Source organism: Myxocyprinus asiaticus, chromosome 45 (genome assembly GCF_019703515.2).
Source record: "Myxocyprinus asiaticus isolate MX2 ecotype Aquarium Trade chromosome 45, UBuf_Myxa_2, whole genome shotgun sequence".
NCBI lineage: Eukaryota > Metazoa > Chordata > Actinopteri > Cypriniformes > Catostomidae > Myxocyprinus > Myxocyprinus asiaticus.
Genome location: NC_059388.1, coordinates 14,945,308 through 14,965,695, shown reverse-complemented (window position 1 = coordinate 14,965,695; position 20,388 = coordinate 14,945,308). Strand labels below are relative to the sequence as shown.

At 39.1% G+C, this 20,388-nt stretch overlaps 2 protein-coding genes across 2 annotated transcripts in view; one reads left to right on the top strand and one right to left on the bottom strand.

The window, feature by feature from the left end:
• The window catches only part of cfap54 (cilia and flagella associated protein 54), a 36,614-nt gene extending 32,095 nt beyond the window's left edge, over positions 1–4,519 (top strand). Inside the window, exons 61-69 of the mRNA XM_051688354.1 lie at positions 61–120; positions 200–326; positions 2,108–2,260; positions 2,438–2,607; positions 2,723–2,833; positions 3,038–3,144; positions 3,847–3,988; positions 4,093–4,176; positions 4,387–4,519. Coding sequence (XP_051544314.1) covers positions 61–120; positions 200–326; positions 2,108–2,260; positions 2,438–2,607; positions 2,723–2,833; positions 3,038–3,144; positions 3,847–3,988; positions 4,093–4,176; positions 4,387–4,506 — 1,074 coding nt within the window. The 3' untranslated portion in view covers positions 4,507–4,519. The remainder of the gene's footprint in view (positions 1–60; positions 121–199; positions 327–2,107; positions 2,261–2,437; positions 2,608–2,722; positions 2,834–3,037; positions 3,145–3,846; positions 3,989–4,092; positions 4,177–4,386) is intronic.
• A 198-nt stretch (positions 4,520–4,717) lies between these two features.
• rint1 (RAD50 interactor 1) lies at positions 4,718–12,019 on the bottom strand. Its single transcript, XM_051688352.1, has 13 exons — positions 11,784–12,019; positions 11,337–11,578; positions 11,041–11,214; positions 10,812–10,952; positions 9,383–9,536; positions 8,386–8,496; positions 8,077–8,302; positions 7,534–7,671; positions 7,225–7,424; positions 5,964–6,181; positions 5,560–5,740; positions 5,219–5,337; positions 4,718–5,138 (listed from the first exon to the last, which is right to left on the bottom strand). Exons 1-13 carry the CDS (start codon positions 12,003–12,005, stop codon positions 4,934–4,936), a joined length of 2,331 nt encoding a protein of 776 aa, XP_051544312.1. The 5' UTR covers positions 12,006–12,019; the 3' UTR covers positions 4,718–4,933.
• Positions 12,020–20,388: the final 8,369 nt, after the last annotated feature.

The following is a 20,388-nucleotide window of genomic DNA, read 5'->3' as shown; positions in this document are numbered from 1 at the left end:
GCACATCTGGTATTGTGCTTCTGAAATGTTGATGTAAATTTATGTGTGTCATCTTTTCAGGAAACAGTTGGAGATACCTACCTACTGCTCTTCTGGGTTTGTTTGAGGGGAGCTTTAAAGGTGAGGCACACAAAGACATTTATACACACATCTTTCCGGAATGTGTTTGATATAACTAATTTATCCTTTTGTTTTGTAGACGTCAGAGGCTATTGGCAAATGTGTCCATTTGCATGGATTCTCTGAAGTCACTGAAGGCCACTTGCCTCCTTCCTCAATTAAAGCCCTGCCTGACTTTGCATTGAATGATCTCTTTCACCCCTGTGGTAACCTTTAACCAGTCACCATTTAATGTCTACTTAAGTTTTTTATCTTAGTTGTTAAAAATGTTTTGACTTGATATGTCCACACTCATCTAAAGCTGGCTCTACACTAGCAGACTCAAAACAACTAGTTTTGGCCGAGGGTGTCATACATGCAGACTGTTTTACCGAGATCTCGCTCTCTTCAGTCAGAGGTATGACACACTTGCCGATTCAAAATGGTGGAGGGGTGACACACACAACAACTATTTCTCTCTGACAAAATAACAACATAAGGAAAATTGAACTTGCAATAGAGTGATTTGGGGCGTTTTCAGACCTGTAGCTTGCTTGATTGTTCCGAATCAGGGGCTAACATATTTACAATGCTGCATTTTCTTAATGGTTTGGTTGGCTTTCACAAGGTTATATTTTAAAATGCACCAAAACTGTAAAATGTCCGTCAAGGTTATTTTTTATCCATCATTAGTTACTTTTGCATTATTTCTGCAGAATGACAGAATCACTATGGATTTTAATCAGCGTTTGTGATGATATGCAGCTGAGTGTGATAAAAAAAAAAGTTCAGATCAGCTTGTCATCTTGTCAGTTCTTCTCAGTGACATAATGATTTTTTTCAAACAAAACATATGTGTTTCTTAAGTGCTTGAAGCCATTAACTCAGCAGGAAGTCCTGACAGTCAAGTGATTAACACCTCCCGCTGAGAGGTGGTAATGGGTGCTCTGTCTCCCTCTGCCTGGCCGGTGATTATGTTAATGAAGCTAATACCTGAATATCATTGGAAAAATCAGCTAATGTAGAGGCAGCTTTACACTGTGTTTTGTAATTTAAATTATAAAGATTCAGTCCTTAGTTTTGCATGATACATAGTGTATTATGTAAAGTTTTATAAGATGAATTGTCCTCCTCTCGATGTACACAACATCACTGGGTCCAGTCACTGAGGCACATGGCTTTTCCTACCACTGCTACGCAGATGATATGCAGCTCTACCTGTCGTTCCAGCCTAATGACCCTACTGTCTCAGCTCGTATCTCTGCCTGCCTCTCGGACATTCTGGCCTGGATGAAGGAATGACACCTTTAGCACAACCTTGCCAAGACAGAACTCTTCGTGATCCCAGCCAACCCATCTGTTGACCACAACCTCACTTTCCAAGCTCTGGTCATTTCAAGACTGGACTACTGCAATGCTCTGTTGACTGGCCTTCCAGCTAACACAATTAAGCCACTGCAGTTGGTCCAGAATGCAGCAGCACATCTGGTCTTCACTCAGCCAAAAAGGGCTCATGTCACCCCACTCTTAATTTCAATGGAACCGCACCCTCTTACTTCAATTCACTTCTTCAGGTCTATGCTCCAACTCGCTCTCTGCGGTCTATGAACGAGTGACGCCTGGTGGTCCCATCACAAACAGGCTCAAAGTCTATTTCACGATCGTTTACTTTCTCTGCTCCTCTGTGATGGAATGAAATTCCAACCTCCACACAATCTGCTGTTACCTTCTCAACATTCAAGAACCAGCTGAAAACACATCTGTTCCACGAGCACTTAACCAACCCACACTAATTGTACTTACCATGCATTTAATGTACAAAAAAAAAAAAAATTCATCTTTACTACTCCAGCCACTGTGGGAACTTGGCAGTGGCAGTCCTATACTGCAGATTTTGTTAAACTTTGTATGATAAATTGCTTTCAATGAGTCTTATTTGTAAGTAGCTTTGGATAAAAGCATCTGCTAAACGTAATGTAATGAATTGTGTGTTTGTTTTGAATGGCAGGGGGGCTGGAAAACCCTGGAAATTGTATCCCCATTCCTGAAACATTAATGGATACTGAGTTGAATGGCAGGAAATGCTCTCAGCTGACCTGGACTCATATGTCTCGTTACTATATGCACTTAGTCAACCTGCTACATGTCTCCTCACAGCCAGGTACAGCACAAGCCTACCCTATTAAACTAGGACTCCCTGTGTCAATAATAGAACATAATTGAATCAATAATTCAATCATAGGTAATCTTTTAAAGTAATGATATTGTTTGTAACTGTTTGTTAATGTTATATGATCTAATTGACTATAAATATGGTGTAACTTGCTTTATTATTCAGGAGCAGTGCAGGGTGTTGATGGGCTGCTGTCAGTGGCTGGTGATCCCAACCTTGCTCTCAGACTCTCACAGTTGCACACCTTCTTCAGCTGTCATCTGCCATCTTACAGAGAGCAGTGGGCCATTCCTGATCCCCCTACTGCTCTGATACTGGAGCCTCAGCACGTACTGGTGCATAAACATACATACAGTACACTTTATTTATTACCATTAAATAAATGACAAGACAGAAAAAAAGTTTTTTGTTTTTTTGTTTTTATCAATGATGTTTTTCTCTTCTGTGCAGGCATCTTTATGCCAGGACAGCGAGCCTGTGTCAGATCTCTACCCCTGGGCCAGCACTGACATCCAGGAACTGTGCATTCAGTGGTATAGACCCACCTTAGTAGACAACAAGGTAGTCAGATCTTCTTCTATTTCTGCTTTTCGTTGCTAATTAAGCATTGCAATCTAAAACCATTCTCTTTATTTGAAATTACATTCATAAACATCAGTATAAAGACTACATGAGATATTTTGGAGAATGTTTGGACATGGTTTGTTTGTATGATTTGCCAGTGTAGTTCTAGTGCCTGAGCGGAGTTGTGTTTGATATCTTCAGATTGTGCTTGTCTTTGCTGTGAACAATGCTCCTCTATCAGCATTGAGCTCTAGTGCAGAGGCAGTGGCTGCCCTACAAGCTGGACAGAGAGCAATCTGTTTGGACAGGTAGGTTTTATGCTATCAGCTATTTAAAACCTTATATCTTAATTCTTATTTACACTCACTGAGCACTTTATTAGGAATACTATGGTCCTAATAAAGTGCCCAGTGTGATCTTCTGCTGTTGTAGCCCATCTGCTTCAATGTTCGACGTGTTGTGCATTCTGAGATGCTATTCTGCTCACTACAATTGTACAGAGTGGTTATCAGAGTTACCGTAGCCTTTCTGTCAGCTCGAACCAGTCTGGCCATTCTCCGTTGACCTCTCTCATCAACAACGTGTTTCTGTCCAAAGAACTGCCGCTCACTGGATGTTTTTTGTTTTTGGCACCATTCTGAGTAAACTCTATAGACTCTTGCGCGTGAAAATGCCAGGAGATCAGCAGTCACAGAAATACTCAAACCAGCCCATCTGGCACCAACAATCATGCCACGGTCCAAATCACTGAGATCACATTTTTTCTCCATTCTGATTGTTGATGTGAATATTAACTGAAGCTCCTGACCCATATCTGCATGATATTTTAAGCCTGGCATTGCACTGCTGCCGCACAATTGTCTGATTAGATAATCACATGGATAAGTAGGTGTACAGGTCTTCCTAATAAAGTGCTAAGTGAGTTTGTCCATTTCAAAAATAATTTAATTAACTGTCAATGTCAGTGGCAGCTAATTCCATTTGGGTTTATCTAATGGCTTCACTGGCAGGCTGAATGCTGTTCATGCCCAGCTGAGCTCAACATGTGTGGAGGTTGATGGCCCTGTTTCATCCTCCACCAGCTCAGCCTCCTCCTTCAGCCCACTGAAAGATCAGCAGAACAGAAAGAAAAATTCCACCCCTCAACAACAGGTCTGTCTGAGCACTGAATCACTGTAATGTTCCCCCACCCAAACCTTTAATGTTAAGCAAACTGTATTTACCTTCTTGTGATCTGCAATGGTGTCATTTAGCAGATGTTTTTGGAGAAGACCAAACGTGTCTGCACTGAGATCAGGAATTTACTGAAGCCTGATTTAAACACAACACCCATCACAGAGGTAAAGCATTAGACTCATTCATACCAGGCTGGCACTATCACTTTATACTGTAACCACTTATGAGATCATTGGGGAAAATGAGCAAATTGAAGCAGCTCTTTTGATGCATAGTTGATACTGTTTTGTGACCAAGAATTTCATGAGAATGGCATGTGACTTGTGTTTTATAATTATTTCTCTTATAATTCACATTATCTTGTGCCCATGCAGTTGCCCTTTGACCTAAGCATGCAGACCCTTTGTGACCTGGAACGCTGCTTTAATCGTGCAACAGGGGGCACACTGCAAGACACAGCCTTCATCACCTGGCTCCTATATCTTCTGAATTAAAAACCCACAACCCTGCATCTGCACTGGATTTACGAGACCCGTAAAACCTAACAACTGCACTTATCCCCTTAAGCTCCATGACATAAACATTCAATACATAAATCTTAACCAAATAAACACTGAGGTTTTGACAGTATGCTATAAAATACATTTTGTTTTAATTAGCAACAAATAAAGAGTAAATCAATAAAACATTGATGAATTTATTTTTTCCTGCTGAATATACCGATCCAGATAACTTAAAACAGCAATTTCAACAGATACCAGCATACTCACTCTTCGGACTATTCTGTTCACCTTAAATACTGTAAATCAGCCGGTTTAGGATATTATTTTAGTTAATATCTTGAGCATAGGAGGTCTTGTAGTGTCTGATAAAGCATCCTTTGTGCTTCATTGGGAGCTGGGGAATGTGGGACTGTGCCGATTATTGGTTAAGCCATGCTGAGCGGAGGTTAAGAAGGATCAGCACATCACTAGGGGCCAGCTTGTAGACTCCCAGCTCGTTGAGCGCTGACTCAGGACTGGGTTGCTGATGGTTCAGAGCTTCATCCTCATCCTGCTTTAACACGTCACACAGTAACAGCGCTGGGCCAACTTTAAGAGTCAGGATGATGCAGGCCTCCTTTATACTGAGAGAAACGCACAAAAACAATGAAAATTAGAACAGAATTGGGTCTTTCATTTACTAGCACTCACTGAACACACTTACTGTTTGAAAAAGTTTTCAGGTCTCTTGCAGTAATGTCCAAACAGAGGGAAGAGGTTTCTGGTCATATCAAATTGAAGTTGTGCAGCTCCGCCCTCATTGAAATGGTTATACAAAATCAACTGCGTGGGTGAGAGCCAATAACAGAAAAACAACACACTAATTCTGATTAAACTTGTAGGTGAACTACTGTATGCATGGATAATCCTGACTAAAATACCAGTAAATTATCATATGGGAATAGTAGGACTCTTTTCAAAGCTTTTCAAAGTAATTCTGAAAATATATCGACATTTTAGTTTGCAGTGAGTTATGGTTTCATGATAATGAAACAAGAGACTGACGTCTTCATAGATGAAGCAGTCGAGTCTCTCGGCCAGACCCTGCCAAAACATCTGAAAAAGAGGAAGACACAACAGCTGCTGCAGCTGGAGCAGGTGATCCCGCAGGCAGAGCATCATAGCACAAGCAGAGCTGGATAAAGACATGGTGGCTTGATCACACTGTGATGGCAGGGAGATCCACCTGAAACAGACCACATTCACTTCAGACTCAGACTTTTAAACCTGGTACAGAAACATCCCTCCTTTTCTCCAAAGATCATCCTAACTAATCTACTTCTGACAGGTTCTAGACACTGAAGAATGTGTTATTGCTTGCATTTAGCCTGATGGGAATTCAGAACTAAGAGGCTTAGGGCCTAAAGTTAAAACTACACACTGACAAGAAGCATATTCAAAAGGCATACCTGTCCTTGCAATATGGCTGTGCTTTTTCCTTAACGTCTCTCATGACTGCATCCAGCAATCGTCCCAGCATGTCCCCTCGCAACCTCTCCAGCAGGGCCAATAGGGCCTCAAACAAAGATCCTTCTAAAGAGGCCAGTCTCCCAGTCTCTGTGGCCCCCAGAGGACCTAGAATCTCCTCACCTACTGCCACTGCTGCCTGCTGCAACTGCAAGAAAAACTGACCGAGAGAAGGAAGGAAAGTGAAATTGTGCACTTATGAATTTCTGATTACAATTAATGTTTAAAAAAAAAAAGAAAAAAGATATTTATCTAAAGTCTTATAAGGGGCTGATCACACAAAACATGTTTTTGTAACTGTCTGTGCTTCTATTTTTCTATGTAAACATTCATTAGATGGACATCTTTCAGTGCTGTTCTGCATCCAACATGTTCACCCAGGAAATTGACATGTTGCTTCCAAAAGTTTGTGTACCTGAAATCAACCCCATTCTACTGAATTACTGACAAGCGGCATCCTGCATCAGAAATGTTTGCATCAATTTAACAGTGATCACCTTTCCCTCTAGTGCTACTGATGGCACATTGCGTGAGCAACCTCCAAGTCACAGGTTCTGGTCCCACGGAAACAAGGAAGTAATAGTGTTCACATAAACAATCAGTTTCATGTGAATCAAAGGTAGCATTTTCACTCTAAAATTACATTTTTACTCCACTGACCTTTAAGTTTGGGTTAGGGGTTAAGCCCAAAGTATACTTCGTTTGTCTGACCGCTCGTGGTCAAAAGAGTATACTTTGAAAGATAACACGGTCGACCGGGCACGATCCGATCGCAAAAAAAGCGAAGTATACCCAGGCCTTTAGTGTTAATAAAATATGCATTCCTGTTGATTGTATTTCATCATTTATAACAAAAAATACAACTCACTTTTGGCACCACTCTGTTGACATTTCAACCAGAAACTGCAGCTCACACATTCCCATACGTTCAACAACATTTCCAGCTTCGGCCACTGGGGGCAGTGGTTTGAATTTCAGTACGCACAGACTGATTTCAGCTGAAGAACTTTTGACCTACTGTAACCGAATTTAGTGAGATAAGTCTCTCCGCTGCGTCTCATTGTTTTTCAGCGCCTCATTTTGAAGACACCATGTCAAGTTAAATGAACAAACTTTTTAAACACAAGAACGTGTTCTGTCTGAACAGCCCTTAGAATTGCAATTGAACTTGGGTTAGCCTCAGTTAGACTCAAAAATACGTACAACATTATCGCCCCAGTCACTGAGAACAGTGGAGATGTAGTTGGCAGCGTTGAGGATGGCACAGTAACGGGGGCTCAACGGATGTCTGGACTCTTCTTTCATCACCTGTGTGAGGCGGATACGGAAATCATCCACCAATTCTTTTTGCAGAGCAAGGAAACTGAGCTGGGCCCGTGGACATGGCAGAGAACGGTACCGTTCTAAGAGAAGGATAACAGCGAGTGTGACACCAATGGCAACAAAGGCTATACTTATGTCTAATGTCTAATTTTAAGAAAAGTTAAACAGAACATGGATTTTTCTTGATACCTGTGATAACTAGCAGAAGCGTCATAAAAGTTTCTGCGCAGTCTGGCGCTTTAAGCTCGTCCATGTCAGTGATGTCTTTGTACTGAGAGCTCCACGCACCCTCTGCAGACAGCATAGCATCCACTTTTTCCACAGCCACTAGATGACAACATACCCAAATTTAATTCATTATCAAAAGAGAAACTTGTGTTAATGGCAGCATACTACTATACTACTCTTACTACTTTTGCAGCATATACTATCTCTCATTAATTGATTGGACTGCAAAAAGTTAAGACATTTTACACAAAACTGAATTAATAATGCATAATAACGGTTTTTCTTTCCAAGATAACTGGACAACATTTAAATGCGATGTGATGAGATTGTGACAACAACATAGCATACTACTGCTTAAAACGTGTATCACTGAATAATGCCTACTATTTCATTTACTATTAAAAAAACAAAAAACAGTAGGCAGTATAAACAGTGTATACTGCACAGTATTCAGTAATTAGTAAGCTAGCATTTCATCCCAAACTCATCATTTTGTAGACTTACTCTTTCTCTCCACACTGAGCCACTTCTGAAGCACAGTCTCCTCCAAGAGTATCTGCAGGACGCCAGGGTAAGAGCGTGGGTAACTGTGGGTGGTGCGGAGCTCTTTTTCAAACTGTAGCACCTCGTCTACTAGATGGCAGAAGAGAGTATCATCGTAGAGCAATCGAGGAGCATCATTCACGAGCTTTTCCTGCGCCAGAGTAAGAAGCCCTCTACACAACTCCACCTAGAGGACAAATAAGAACTTTAGTGAGGCCTGCAGATGGCTTAGATTGCACTGGTAGCCAAATTAATAGTGAACAGTCATACCCTTGCATTAACCTTGGCTCCAGCACGATCCAAAATCGGTTGAATCTTTTCATCCATAAAGTTGGAGCTGTTACCCATCCATATGAGGACCTGGGTCAGATACCACTCTGGCTGTAACGGTGACAAAAGGAGACAAGACTGAAATCAATCACACATCTTACACGCCTCTCTGGAATACTTGATTCTGATGTGGTCAATCACAACATTTTCCTACATTTCCTTCTTGTCCAATTATTTTTTATTTGGCAAGTAACCATGTAATATATGGGATGATGTACAGTTTTCTGGTCATTCTTGCAAAATGAACTCCAAGCTTCACACCAGGATTTTTTGGTGATAATGACTGCCAGACTATACATTATCCATTTTTTTGTTCTTTTATTTTCTCCCCTTTTTCTCCCCAATTTGGAACACCCAATTCTCAGTGTGCTCTAGGTCCTGGTGGTGGTGTAGTGACTCGCCTCAATCCGGGTGGCGGAGGACGAATCTCAGTTGCCTCCGCGTCTGAGACCGACAACCCACACATCTTATCACGTGGCTTGTTGAGTGCGTTACCGCGGAGACATAGCGCATGTGGAGGCTTCACCCTATTCTCCGCAGAATTCATGCACAACTCACCACACGCCCCACCGAGAGCGAACCACACTATAGCGACCACGAGGAGGTTACCCCATGTGACTCTACCCTCCCTAGCAACCAGCCAATTTGGTTACTTAGGAGACCTGGCTGGAGTCACTCAGCACGCCCTGGATTCGAACTCGTGACTCCAGGGGTGGAAGTCAGCGTCTTTACTCGCTGAGCTACCCAGGCCCCATCCATTTTTTTATTTCTAAAATTAATTTATCAGTCTTAAAGCTTGCTCATCCACGCATGCATATCTTATGTGTTTTTGTTTTCATTTGTCTCTTGATTGAACAAAAGGTGGCATGTCTGAGGCAGAACAACAGCATTAAGTACAGGTGAGATACTGAATGTGTGTAAATGTGTACTCTCTGACCTTGCTTAAATTGTTGGTCTGACGGTTTCCGGTGAAGTGATACCTGAACCTCTTACTAAGGGGAAGCAGCATGATCTGAATGGGCAGTGAGAGAGGAGTTTGAGACAGTCCAGGACGAGATGGTGTTTCCTTCTTCTCTGATATAAGGTCATCACTGAAATAGCTGTCAAGGAGAATGACCATTTGCGACTTTAAAGAAACAGTTGTTGTGCCGCCGTTCACAAATCTATACAAAACCTGCCGTGACAAGGAATTTACAAGAGAAACTGGGCTCAAACTCTTTTATTCCAGTGTGTTCTTTTTGCTATTCCTTCAGGTTCAATAGTATCTGGTTTTGTTTGTCTCACTCTTGAATAAAAATATATTTTGTAAAAGTAAATGCGACCACAGAACAATCTAATCGGGTGAATCTCACGAAGGACGTCTCCAGGTCACATTTATCAAATTTTATTGCTTTGTGACACTAATCAGGTTTAGATGCAATTCCAGGGTTTTTGCAGAAAGCGGTGTTTTGAAACGTCATGTAAACAAGAACGCAGATTTCCTTACACTACTTTTTGGATTAAGATAAAAACGGTTTAACACACCCAGGTTTCTCTCGGAGAATGTGGCTTTTGTAGTCATGTAAACTCATAAGCCACGTTCTTGCAGGTTTATGAGGAGAGCACGTGTGTGAACAGAATGGATAACAAACACCATAGGATGGAGCCCAACAACAAGTCAACACAGTGGAAAGAATTCAATATTTCTGGGAGTACAGTGGGAAAAGCACATTACAAACTGTACCCATTTATACACACCTATGTAAAATGTCGACTACTCTCCCTCACGTTCACGTATAATCGTATATGCGCTCGTACACCGGGGGAATCCCAAAGTTTTACATAAGAGGGAAGCCCCACTATTCCGGCACAGTTCCGCTGCAGGTTGCGATCGAACGTTAAGGAAACAAACACAGCAACAACTCTGGAATATCTGGAAATAAAGCGAAGCAACAGAGAACAAAATAGCGAAGTCTTCCTCGGGTACCATGTTTGTTATTTACACAAGCGTCGCGGGGAAATTACGTTGCTGTGGAGAAAGCTGCTTACTGACCGAGCTGCATGTATACGAGTACACCACTTATACAGTGCATGAAAACGTGAATGCCACTTTCTTGCAATAAACTTCTTTCTCACAATAAGCCGCTTTCTAGTGTCCATGTAAACGTAGTCAGTATTTTCAGTACAATTAAGCTCACAGTACCTCCTCAATTCCCATTATTCTAATGCAGAATAGTCACATGCATGAAAATTTATTGATTTGAATAAATAAAAAAATCATTGCAAAACTGTACTGCAGTACTGTAAAATTGACTGTATTACAGTAATGAGAATCAACCCTAAAAAAACTTTTTTAAGTGGGTTTGATGCCAGAACCTGAAGGATACGAGGTCTGGAGAGAAAGAAGCTGAGAGACCAGCAGCTCCAGCTGGCTGTTGAGCTCCTGAGCATTGGCTGGCGGAGAGAGCAATTGCGTTGGGGGCGAGATGAACGGCCAGTGGAACTGCGTCAGGACTTCCTCAAAATCACTGAAAAAGTGCCAGAAATGTAGTGCAAAGTTAAATGACTATTCTTTTAAATAGTACAACTCAGCTCAGCACTCTGCAAGTCTAATACCTGGTCAGTTTGTCTTTAAGAATCTTGTGCCAAAAGCATAGTGTTTCTCTGAGGAAACCCTGTAGGTGGCTACAGCCTGACTCCCGCAAACCCATGTCCAGAGAGGCCATACTATCTATGGCTCCAACTGCATCCCACATGCTGTTGGTCATCAGGAACTGCTGAATGCTGTCACTATTTAAACACAAAAGAAGACCATATAGTAAAGGGTCTCCTAGGTGCTCTCTTTTCACTGCTTTCTCTATTCTTGCCAATACAAATATTAGCAAGTCATACGCTTCAGGTCAGCTCCTTACCTGAGTTCCTCGATACGGACCAGGCATTGCAGGTACTTCATATGCCTCTCTAAAGTGTCAAGCTGACCTAGGACCTGTCCAATGCTGTCTGCCCAGACCTGTGCGCCCTGCAGATGCTGCTGTAGAGTGTTGGACAGAAGCCTCTCCTTCTCCAGTAAAGACTCCAGCTTCACCCGAGACTCCTCTGCTGCGGACAGGGCAGAAGACACACGCAATGGCACCGAAGAGGACACAGTCAGGACCTGCATGCAAACACAAATGCCAATCAAAAGTGGTTTTCAAGGTTGCTTGAATGCATGCATGCGTACTGAATTGCATTTATGCATCCTAAACTCTGCATATCTAACAATAATTTAAACAACATTTGTACTCAAATAAGATATGGAAACGGCACGATTCACAACAAATCTATGAATGAGTTAATGCAGAGTCTTTGTCTGCATTTACCTGCTCCTCCAGTTGCTTATTCTCTAATGTCAGTTTCTCCAAAAGCCCTGCAACCTTCTTTAACGACTTAAGATCAGGACCTATCTCTTTCTGTACAAGTGCAACCACATCGTCTGTGAGGTTTCCCTCCTCCGAGGGAGATTCAGATGTACTGCTGTCTGTATGTTTTAGACGAGAAAGACCATTGCTGTTGTTGATGTGCTCCATCATAGTTGCTGCCATGTTTCCTGACACGTCATCAGTGCATTTTCTCCGCGGACGCCCTCTCGTGGTAGAAAGAAGCTATTGAAACATGTACACTTAAAATATTTATTATATTTATACATTTGTGTTGTAGTTTATCGTTTACACATAAATATATATTTTAAATCTATTATAGGAGATACCGCTCAATGTTTAATTGCATTTAGGATTCTTGGCACATTTTTATCACCAATAACTCACAAACACAGATGTAAAAGTATGTTATTTTTACATAATATATATATATATATATTTGACAATATGTGTCTTAAAGGGATGCCATCCCAGATGTGTATGACTTTCTTTCTTCTGTTGAACGAAAATTAAGATTTTTAGAAGAATATCTCCATACAATGCAAGTGAATGGTGACCAGACCATGGAAGCTCCAAAAATAACATAAAAGTAATCTATAAGACTCCAGTGGTTTAATCTATATCTATATCATCAATATTTAAGTCCTTTTTTACTCTAAATCTCCACTTTCACATTCTTTCACATTTTGAAAGTGAAAATGGAGATTTATAGTAAAAAAAAAAAAAACATGTATATATAATAATATTAAATATGGATCTGTTTCTGAGATATTCTTTTCTAAAAATCTTCGTTTGCGTTCAATAGAAGAAAAGCCATACATCTGAGATAGTATGAGGGTAAGTAAATGATGAGAGAATTTTCATTTTTGGGTGAACTACCCCTTTAATATGAACTTTGGGCCCAAAAAGGCAATGTATAATATTATGAATATTAATCAGGCAACATGACGTTTATTTTACCAAGCAACTACAGCATTCCGTAATCAATATTCATGAGCTAGACTTTAGTCATACTGCGATTCGTAATTTTGGCCACCCACAAAATGGATAAAGTTAAACTTGTTTTACAAAAATAAATAAATAAATAAATAGGCTTTAGAAACCGATATAAGATATTTTCTCAACAAACAGTTTTGACAAAACTGTAGAAGCCGAATTGAGATCGTTGGATAAGGCCTATCCAGATGTAAACAATGGTCTTGATAAGATTAATACGGTTTATTTTATTAGACATGCAGTAAAAGAATAGTAATAGCTGCACAGGTAGTACGTTTTAAATCGAAAAGTGTCTAAATGTTTGCCTTAATATTCCAGTGTTTTTGGGTGTCTGCATTATTTACATTGTTTTTAGCTTGGAAGCGAGGCACTACTGTTGTCACGTTGCTGTAAAAGTAGTTATACCGTTTTTCACAACATTTTTGTAGCATTGTGGTCATGCAAAATACTTAATTCGCCTCAAATGTTATTTCTTGGCTCATTTAAGTTGCAGGAGTCGCTGGTGTAAGTGCCTGCAGGCCCCTGTGATACTGTATACTCTTGGTTTGGGGTTTTCTGACATGGCCCTGTTTGCCTTGGATGGCAAAAAAGGACATAAGTTGAGGATCTTGAGGTTTCAGAGTGTTTGCCAAAGTCAATTCTGGCCTGAGCAGCAGCTGGATGAAGTTTCTAAAGCTTGCACATTATACTGTCTGCCTTAACATGGCAGTCAACCTCACAGTCTAGTGAATGTATAGTTTCATAGACACTGAAAAGCTGGGATTCTTTCTTCCTTAGCAGTGTCGAGATGACTACTAGTAAGTCTGTTTTTGTATTGTGTTGTTTTGGGTTTTGTTAAAGGTCACTACACTACTGACAGCCCGATATATCAGCAGATATTTGGCCATTTTAAAGTTATAAGTGGTGTGCCTATTAACACAAGTGTTTGTTTCCCCTTTAGTAGTTCCATTAATTTCTGCCAGCTTTGTCAATTGATAATGCACATTTTCAATAAGTTTTAGTGAATTGTCAGTAAATATTGTGTAAAATAAAATAAGGGTTAATTTCAGCAATTTTATGTACATCTTATTTATATCATATGCCCGACGTGGTCTTCTGCTGTTGTAGCCCATCTGCCTCAAGGTTCGATGTGTTGTGCATTCTGAGATGCTATTCTGTTCACTACAGTTGTACAGAGTGGTTATCTGAGTTACTGTAGCCTTTCTGTCAGCTCCAACCAGTCTGGCCATTCTCCATTGACCTCACTCATCCACAATGTATTTCCGTCCAAAGAACTGCTGCTCACTGGATATTTTTTGTTTTTGGCACCATTCTGGAGTAAATTCTAGAGACTGTTGTTTGTGAAAATCCCAGGAGATCAGCAGTTGCAGAAATACTCAAACCAGCCCACCTGGCACCAACAATCATGCCACGGTTGAAATCACTGAGATCACATTTTTTCTCTATTCCGTTGGTTGATGTAAACATTAAATAGAGTGTAGCTGTTGAACCAGGGCCGTTTCTGGGCATAGGGCGCCAACTGCCACCTGCTTTCAGACCATTCTGGCACCCTAGGCGAGATCCCTATTGCTGCCCCCCCATAAGAACATAAGTGACTGTTTGCAGTCTTTCGTAATGCTTGTTCAAGTATCCGTGGTTTGAACAAGATAATTTGGGTCATTTAATTTATTGTTTTGTCTTGTGGAACGTACTTGGATATCTGTTATGCAGCTTCTTCGTGAGAGTACTATATAAAATCAAAAGATAATTTTTATGATCACACATTTTATACAAAAATGCGAAACTTCTTACAGATTCTTCAAGGCGTGTGTGAATTTAAGAGCACAACTGTTCTTAGAACTAAATATATAGATATAGATTTAGTTTGAGAGTTGGTATGTGCTGTAAAAGAGGGGCTGGGTTGTTTGGAAGGTTCATAAGCTTTTTCCTGGTAAATTAATTTTTTGACTCACACAGGGAGGGGTACGCTATGACATCACACTCTGTTTCTAAAATTCACAGGCCCACAGTGACTGTCAGAACCCAGTAGGGAATGCATCTAACCATATAATCATAGTTGGGACAGCAAAATAAATAGGCTTATAAACTTTTTTTTTTTTAAAGGGATTATAAAATGCTTCCCATCATGGTTCTACTTGGTAGAAACTACCCAATACTGATTTCGACCGTGGCATGATTGTTTGTGCCAGACGGGCTGATTTGAGTATTTCTGTAACTGCTGATCTCCTGGGATTTTCATTCATAAAAGTCTCTAGAATTTACTCAGAATGGTGCCAAAACCAAAAAACATCCAGTGAGCAGCAGTTCCGCGTACAGAAACACCTTGTTGATGAGAGAGATCAAGAGAGAATGGCCAGACTGGTTCAAGCTGACAGAAAGGCTACAGTAACTTAGATAACCACTCTGTACAATTGTAGTGAGCAGAATAGCATCTCAGAATGCACAACATGTCGAACCTTGATGCGAATGGGCTAAAAACAGCAGAAGACCACATCGGGCACTTTATTAGGCCATAGTGTTCCTAATAAAGTGCTCAGTGAGTGTATGTCAGACATTATTTTTTCTTGTGGAATATATGTAAATATATAGCGTCTTCTGGATAGTACTAAATAAAAAGAACAAAAGCAATTTTATGATCCCTTTTATTTAAAAAAGCAAATGATAAACATCTTGCAGATCCTGCAAGGGGAATGTTAATTTATGAGCAGAACTTTAGCTCTGAAACGTGTCTTTTCAAAGCTGTCATTGAGTTACTGTAAATGCTATCAGATGGATTTAGTAGAATGTGTGTGGCTGTGAGGCTGTCAGGACTTACCTGAGGGCGATATATCATTATGTCTGTCACCATCCTTGTCACTGAAACAGGGTAGTTGATCTTGATCTCATTGCGAGATAACAGTGGCTACCCAGTCTTTTTATTGTTTTGTTTTTGTCATGTGTTTCCATGGATACAAGTTTCATATGTTTGTTTTTGTTTTCTGCAGGAACCATATGTGTGATGTGGATCAAATATGCACTGTCATAAGGTACAGTAATCACTTTCACAATGGGAAAGATGCCATGGCAATGCAACAACCTGCAACACTCTACAGTCCCGTGTTATAGTCTGTCTGTGATGTATCAAACGGGCTTCTCGATGCCTTAAAGTAGCAGTGGATTACCAGCGAAGTTAGTGCTATTCAAAACAGATCTGGGAGCATGTTTTTCCCACATTCCCCACCCAGCTGTTTGCATGTGAATACAGAGGCTGCACGAGTTTGCGTGATATTGTGTGTGTGTGTTTCCTGTGTCATAGCTTGGCATGCAAACATTGCCTGTTAGATTTAAGTTCACGTAACAATTCCATATGTACGCAATCTCAATTAATGTTTAAGATGTGAAAAGGCTGATATTTTTGGTGTGTGTGTCCATGTGCAGGGTACTGTGTGAAATGTGTGCGTGACTATGGAGAAATGTGTGTGTTTCTTATGGGGGCAGCAGAACAGTAAAGATCTCAAATAACATGACCTTTTGATCTAGTGGTACTTTGACATTCCAGTTTAGTTAATAAACAGTCTAACAAGTTATCATGAAAGGCAAAATAAAAACCAGACACATCCAGCCATTGCTAGAGAACCTCACGACACTAAACTCAACAGTAAAACGATCTCTGATAATTAATATGTTTTTTTATTCGGATATGGCTCAAATCACAAAAGTGAGGATGCCTCCTGTGCTCTTAGCGGGATAGTTAACCCAAGTTGAAAATTCTGTCTTTATTTACTCACCATCATGTTGTGCCAAACCCATATGACTTTCTATCTTCTGTGGAACACAAAAGGAGACGTTAGGAAGCATTCAGCATTCACAATCATTGGGTCTTTTTTCCAGACTTTGAAAGTAAATGTTGACTAAGGCTGTCATTTTGCCTCTCTTTTGATGAGGGTGAGTAAATGGTGACAAAAATGTAATTTTTGCCATTGAACTGTCCCTTTAACCACATAATGCCACTGTAAAGTTTTTCTCGAGCTGTTTTAACTAGTATAACAATGGAACTTCTGCCTTCATTGACTATAAACCAGAGACTTGTAGCACTGGGTCTTGAGGTGCTCATCTGTTTATACAAATCAATTAGCCCTAGTGTGGTGGTTGGGGGAGTCTGCATCTGTGTGTGTGTGTCAGTGTGAAACCCTGCCCATTTCTCTTCGCCTGCTCCCGGGAGCTTGTTTTCCCAGATTTGGGAGTTGCAGGTGCAGCGTACAGCTGTAGTCCTACTACGCACGCCAACAGCATGAATCATTTTCCCTCCTTACAGAGCAGTGAAATCAAAGCATATGGAGGACATAAAAGGAGGGGGGATGTGGGGGTCATGTTTTATCTGGATCTTTAACATCGCTCTGTAAAGCTACATTACTGAACCTAATGGAAAAAAAGAGAAGTCTTGTGAGTGAGTGTGTATGTGTGTATGTGTGTGTGTGTGTGTGTGTGTGTGTGTGTGTGTGTGTGTGTGTGTGTGTGTTTATGGGGCACTTTAAGATAGTGGGAGTGGAAGGAGGTGAAAATCAAGCTCTCACAGTTGAGTTCACGGCCCTCACTTGATTGTTTTTCTTGTCTTGGCTCATCTCTGGTCGTCAGTGTTGTCATATTGTCCATGTGCACACAGGCACACAGCGCTGAGAGAAAGAGAGAGGGACCACACATGGAGAGTGTAGCCCCAGGGAATATCAAGCCCGTGTGGTGTGCTTTGCCAGGACCCAAGCTTGCCTTGCTCCACTGCTTGTCATTGGATCTCGGATCTGCTGATAAAATTTGACCCCCCCTCTTTAAAGTGATGAAATGTCTCACGTTACCTAGCCCACCTAGGTATAGGTAAAGAGGTCCAATAAGTCGCTCAAAGTAAGTCTGGTCTGGAGCTCAAAGCACACTCATAAATGTAGGATTGGTGTGGTCTGAAGATGTCAGACTAGACGCATCCAGAATGGGTGATTCTTCAATTCCAGGAATTTTTCTGTCCACTAAAAAAATTCTGGTTTAAATGGTAGATTATTATACTTGAACCCTTTTTAATTGTCTCTTTAATGACTTTTTCCTAATTTATATGAGTGTAATATGGCTAAATTTGCCAGAATTTTCTCTTTTTTGTCTTCTACATTCAGAAGATTCACCAACATGTACCTTCTGCCAGAATCCATTATCCCTGAAACATGTTTTATTAGATTGTACTGGTCTTAACCCCGTGAGAAACCTTTTTTATTCAGTCAGCACTCTGGAAGAAATTTTTAACAAAGTCAAACCGAATGCAATTTTAGAGTTTTTAGGAAAAATAGATTTTAAAAACCTTTTATAGAATTCCTTACACATTTCTCACCATGGAAATAGCCATAGAAGCTGGCATGGTGTTAAAAACAAACAAACAAACAAACTTTTTCCCTCATTCAGAATTTCTAAATCCCCCTCGTTAATAATTTTATGAAAATGGCCAAAATCAGGAAATGTTTTTCCATGAGAAGTTAATTAAAAAAAATAAAATAAAGATATTAATTGTATATTAATATTTTATGAGAAAGCTCCCAAAATAAAGATAAAGTATATAATAATGAAAATAAGTATACATATAAACTAATGTATAATAAATATTGTAATTCAGATATTCTGTACATATATTGTGGCATATAACAAAAAATAAAATTGGCTTTAAAAGTAAAAATTTGCTCTATTTTTGGGATTGTCCTATATACAGACTTTATAACTTCTCTTTAATAATTTTAAGAAAATTGCCAAAATCAGGAAAGTTTGCACTTTTTCCATGATAATTTTCTTTTTTTACAAATTAATTTAGTATTTGTGTACAATAATAAAAAATAAATAAATAAATAATGTCCTCTGTACTGCTGTCATTGTTTATGTTTGAAAGTATGTTAAATGTTTATAAATGTTATATATAATATGTGTGTATGTGTGTGTGTATTTATACAGTATATACAGTATATATATACACTACCGGTCAAAAGTTTTGAAACACTTGACTGAAATATTTCTCATGATCTTTTGATCTGAAGGCGTATGCTTAAATGTTTGAAATTAGTTTTGTAGACAAAAATATAATTGTGCCACCATATTAATTTATTTCATTATAAAACTAAAATTTAATAAAAAAAAATAAAAAAAAGTTTTTGAAATTGATGACTTGGACCAAATAATAAAGAAAAGCAGCCAATAAGTGCCCAACATAGATGGGAACTCCTTCAGTACTGTTTAAAAAGCATCCCAGGGTGATACCTCAAGAAGTTGGTTGAGAAAATGTCAAGAGTACATGTCTGCAAATTCTAGGCAAAGGGTGATTACTTTGAAGATGCTAAAATATAACACAGTTTTTATTTATTTTAGATTTTGTTTAGTCACAACATAATTCCAAAAGTTCCATTTATGTTATTTCATAGTTTTAATGACTTTATTATTATTCTAAAATGTGAAAGCAATTATAATAAAGAATGTGTGTTTCAAAACTTTTGACTGGTAGTGTGTGTACGTGTGTGTGTGTATATATATATATATATATATATATATATATATATATATATATATATATGTCTATCTATATACTGTATATATAAGACCACACAATTAATTTACAATTACAGGTGCTGCAATGAACTAATTATGAAAAGTGTCAATTACAGCATTCCATTTACCAGTAGATCTAATCCACTGGATCAAAATTTAGTATTTACAATTTTACAGTCATTGAGCAATTACCGGAAAAATTGGAAAACACAGGTTGTCCGATTTTCTAAATCATATTATTTGTGATTTCCACAACATATTGTGTTTCTCTTCTAAACTTGTTTTCTTTGCTTTTGGTTAATGCAATTCTCTAAAATGTGCACTCTACTAGATTATGTAGGGTGAATGTAATCCAATCAAGTATGTTCAACAACAGCGCAAATTTAATTTTGTTAAATTAAGTACATTTTGTTTGTTAAATTTAATTAATGCAACACAATTGTTGAAAATTTTGTCACAACTTAATTTTGTTGCATTCAATCTACTTAATTTTTTTAAATGGAATTTTACTTTATCCATTTGTGTTGGAAATACATGAATCATTTTTGTTGACATAACTGAAAGTGGGAAGGGGATTTGTAGTTCCCAGCATGCTTTGCTTGGGACGTGATAGGCAGAGTAAAAATATTAAAATTAAGTGTTATTTTATGTGTTTTTGAACAAGATGATGTTTAATGTTCAGTTATTTTAGTATTTAGAACCAGTTCTGTTACACTAGGTTACCATTGTGGTGAAAAGTGGAGCTTTTGCTAAGGCTGAGGATGGGTACGCATAGAACATGCTACATGTTAATACTGCCACTATTTACTACATATTACTACTAACATTTAGCTTGTTAATGTATGCTTTTGCCTAGCTAAAAGTTAGAAAACTAGCTTAACCTTATTAAATAAATCAGTAATGTGGTACAAAAAGATTATGTAAAACTAAAGAAATTACATATGACATCAATTTGAGGCTACTTATTTGGGCCATTTAAAAATAACTTAATTATATTATGATGAAATTA

What these genes read in the sequence shown, in the direction of transcription:
- rint1 (XM_051688352.1), bottom strand. Translation starts at nt 12,005, where the DNA reads ATGGCAGCAACTATGATGGAGCACATCAACAACAGCAATGGTCTTTCT. An exon ending in CAGCCATATTGCAAGGACAG is followed by an intron (nt 5,741 to 5,963) that starts GTATGCCTTTTG and finishes GGTCTGTTTCAG; the next exon opens with GTGGATCTCCCTGCCATCAC. An exon ending in CCTGAAAACTTTTTCAAACA is followed by an intron (nt 5,139 to 5,218) that starts GTAAGTGTGTTC and finishes CGTTTCTCTCAG; the next exon opens with TATAAAGGAGGCCTGCATCA.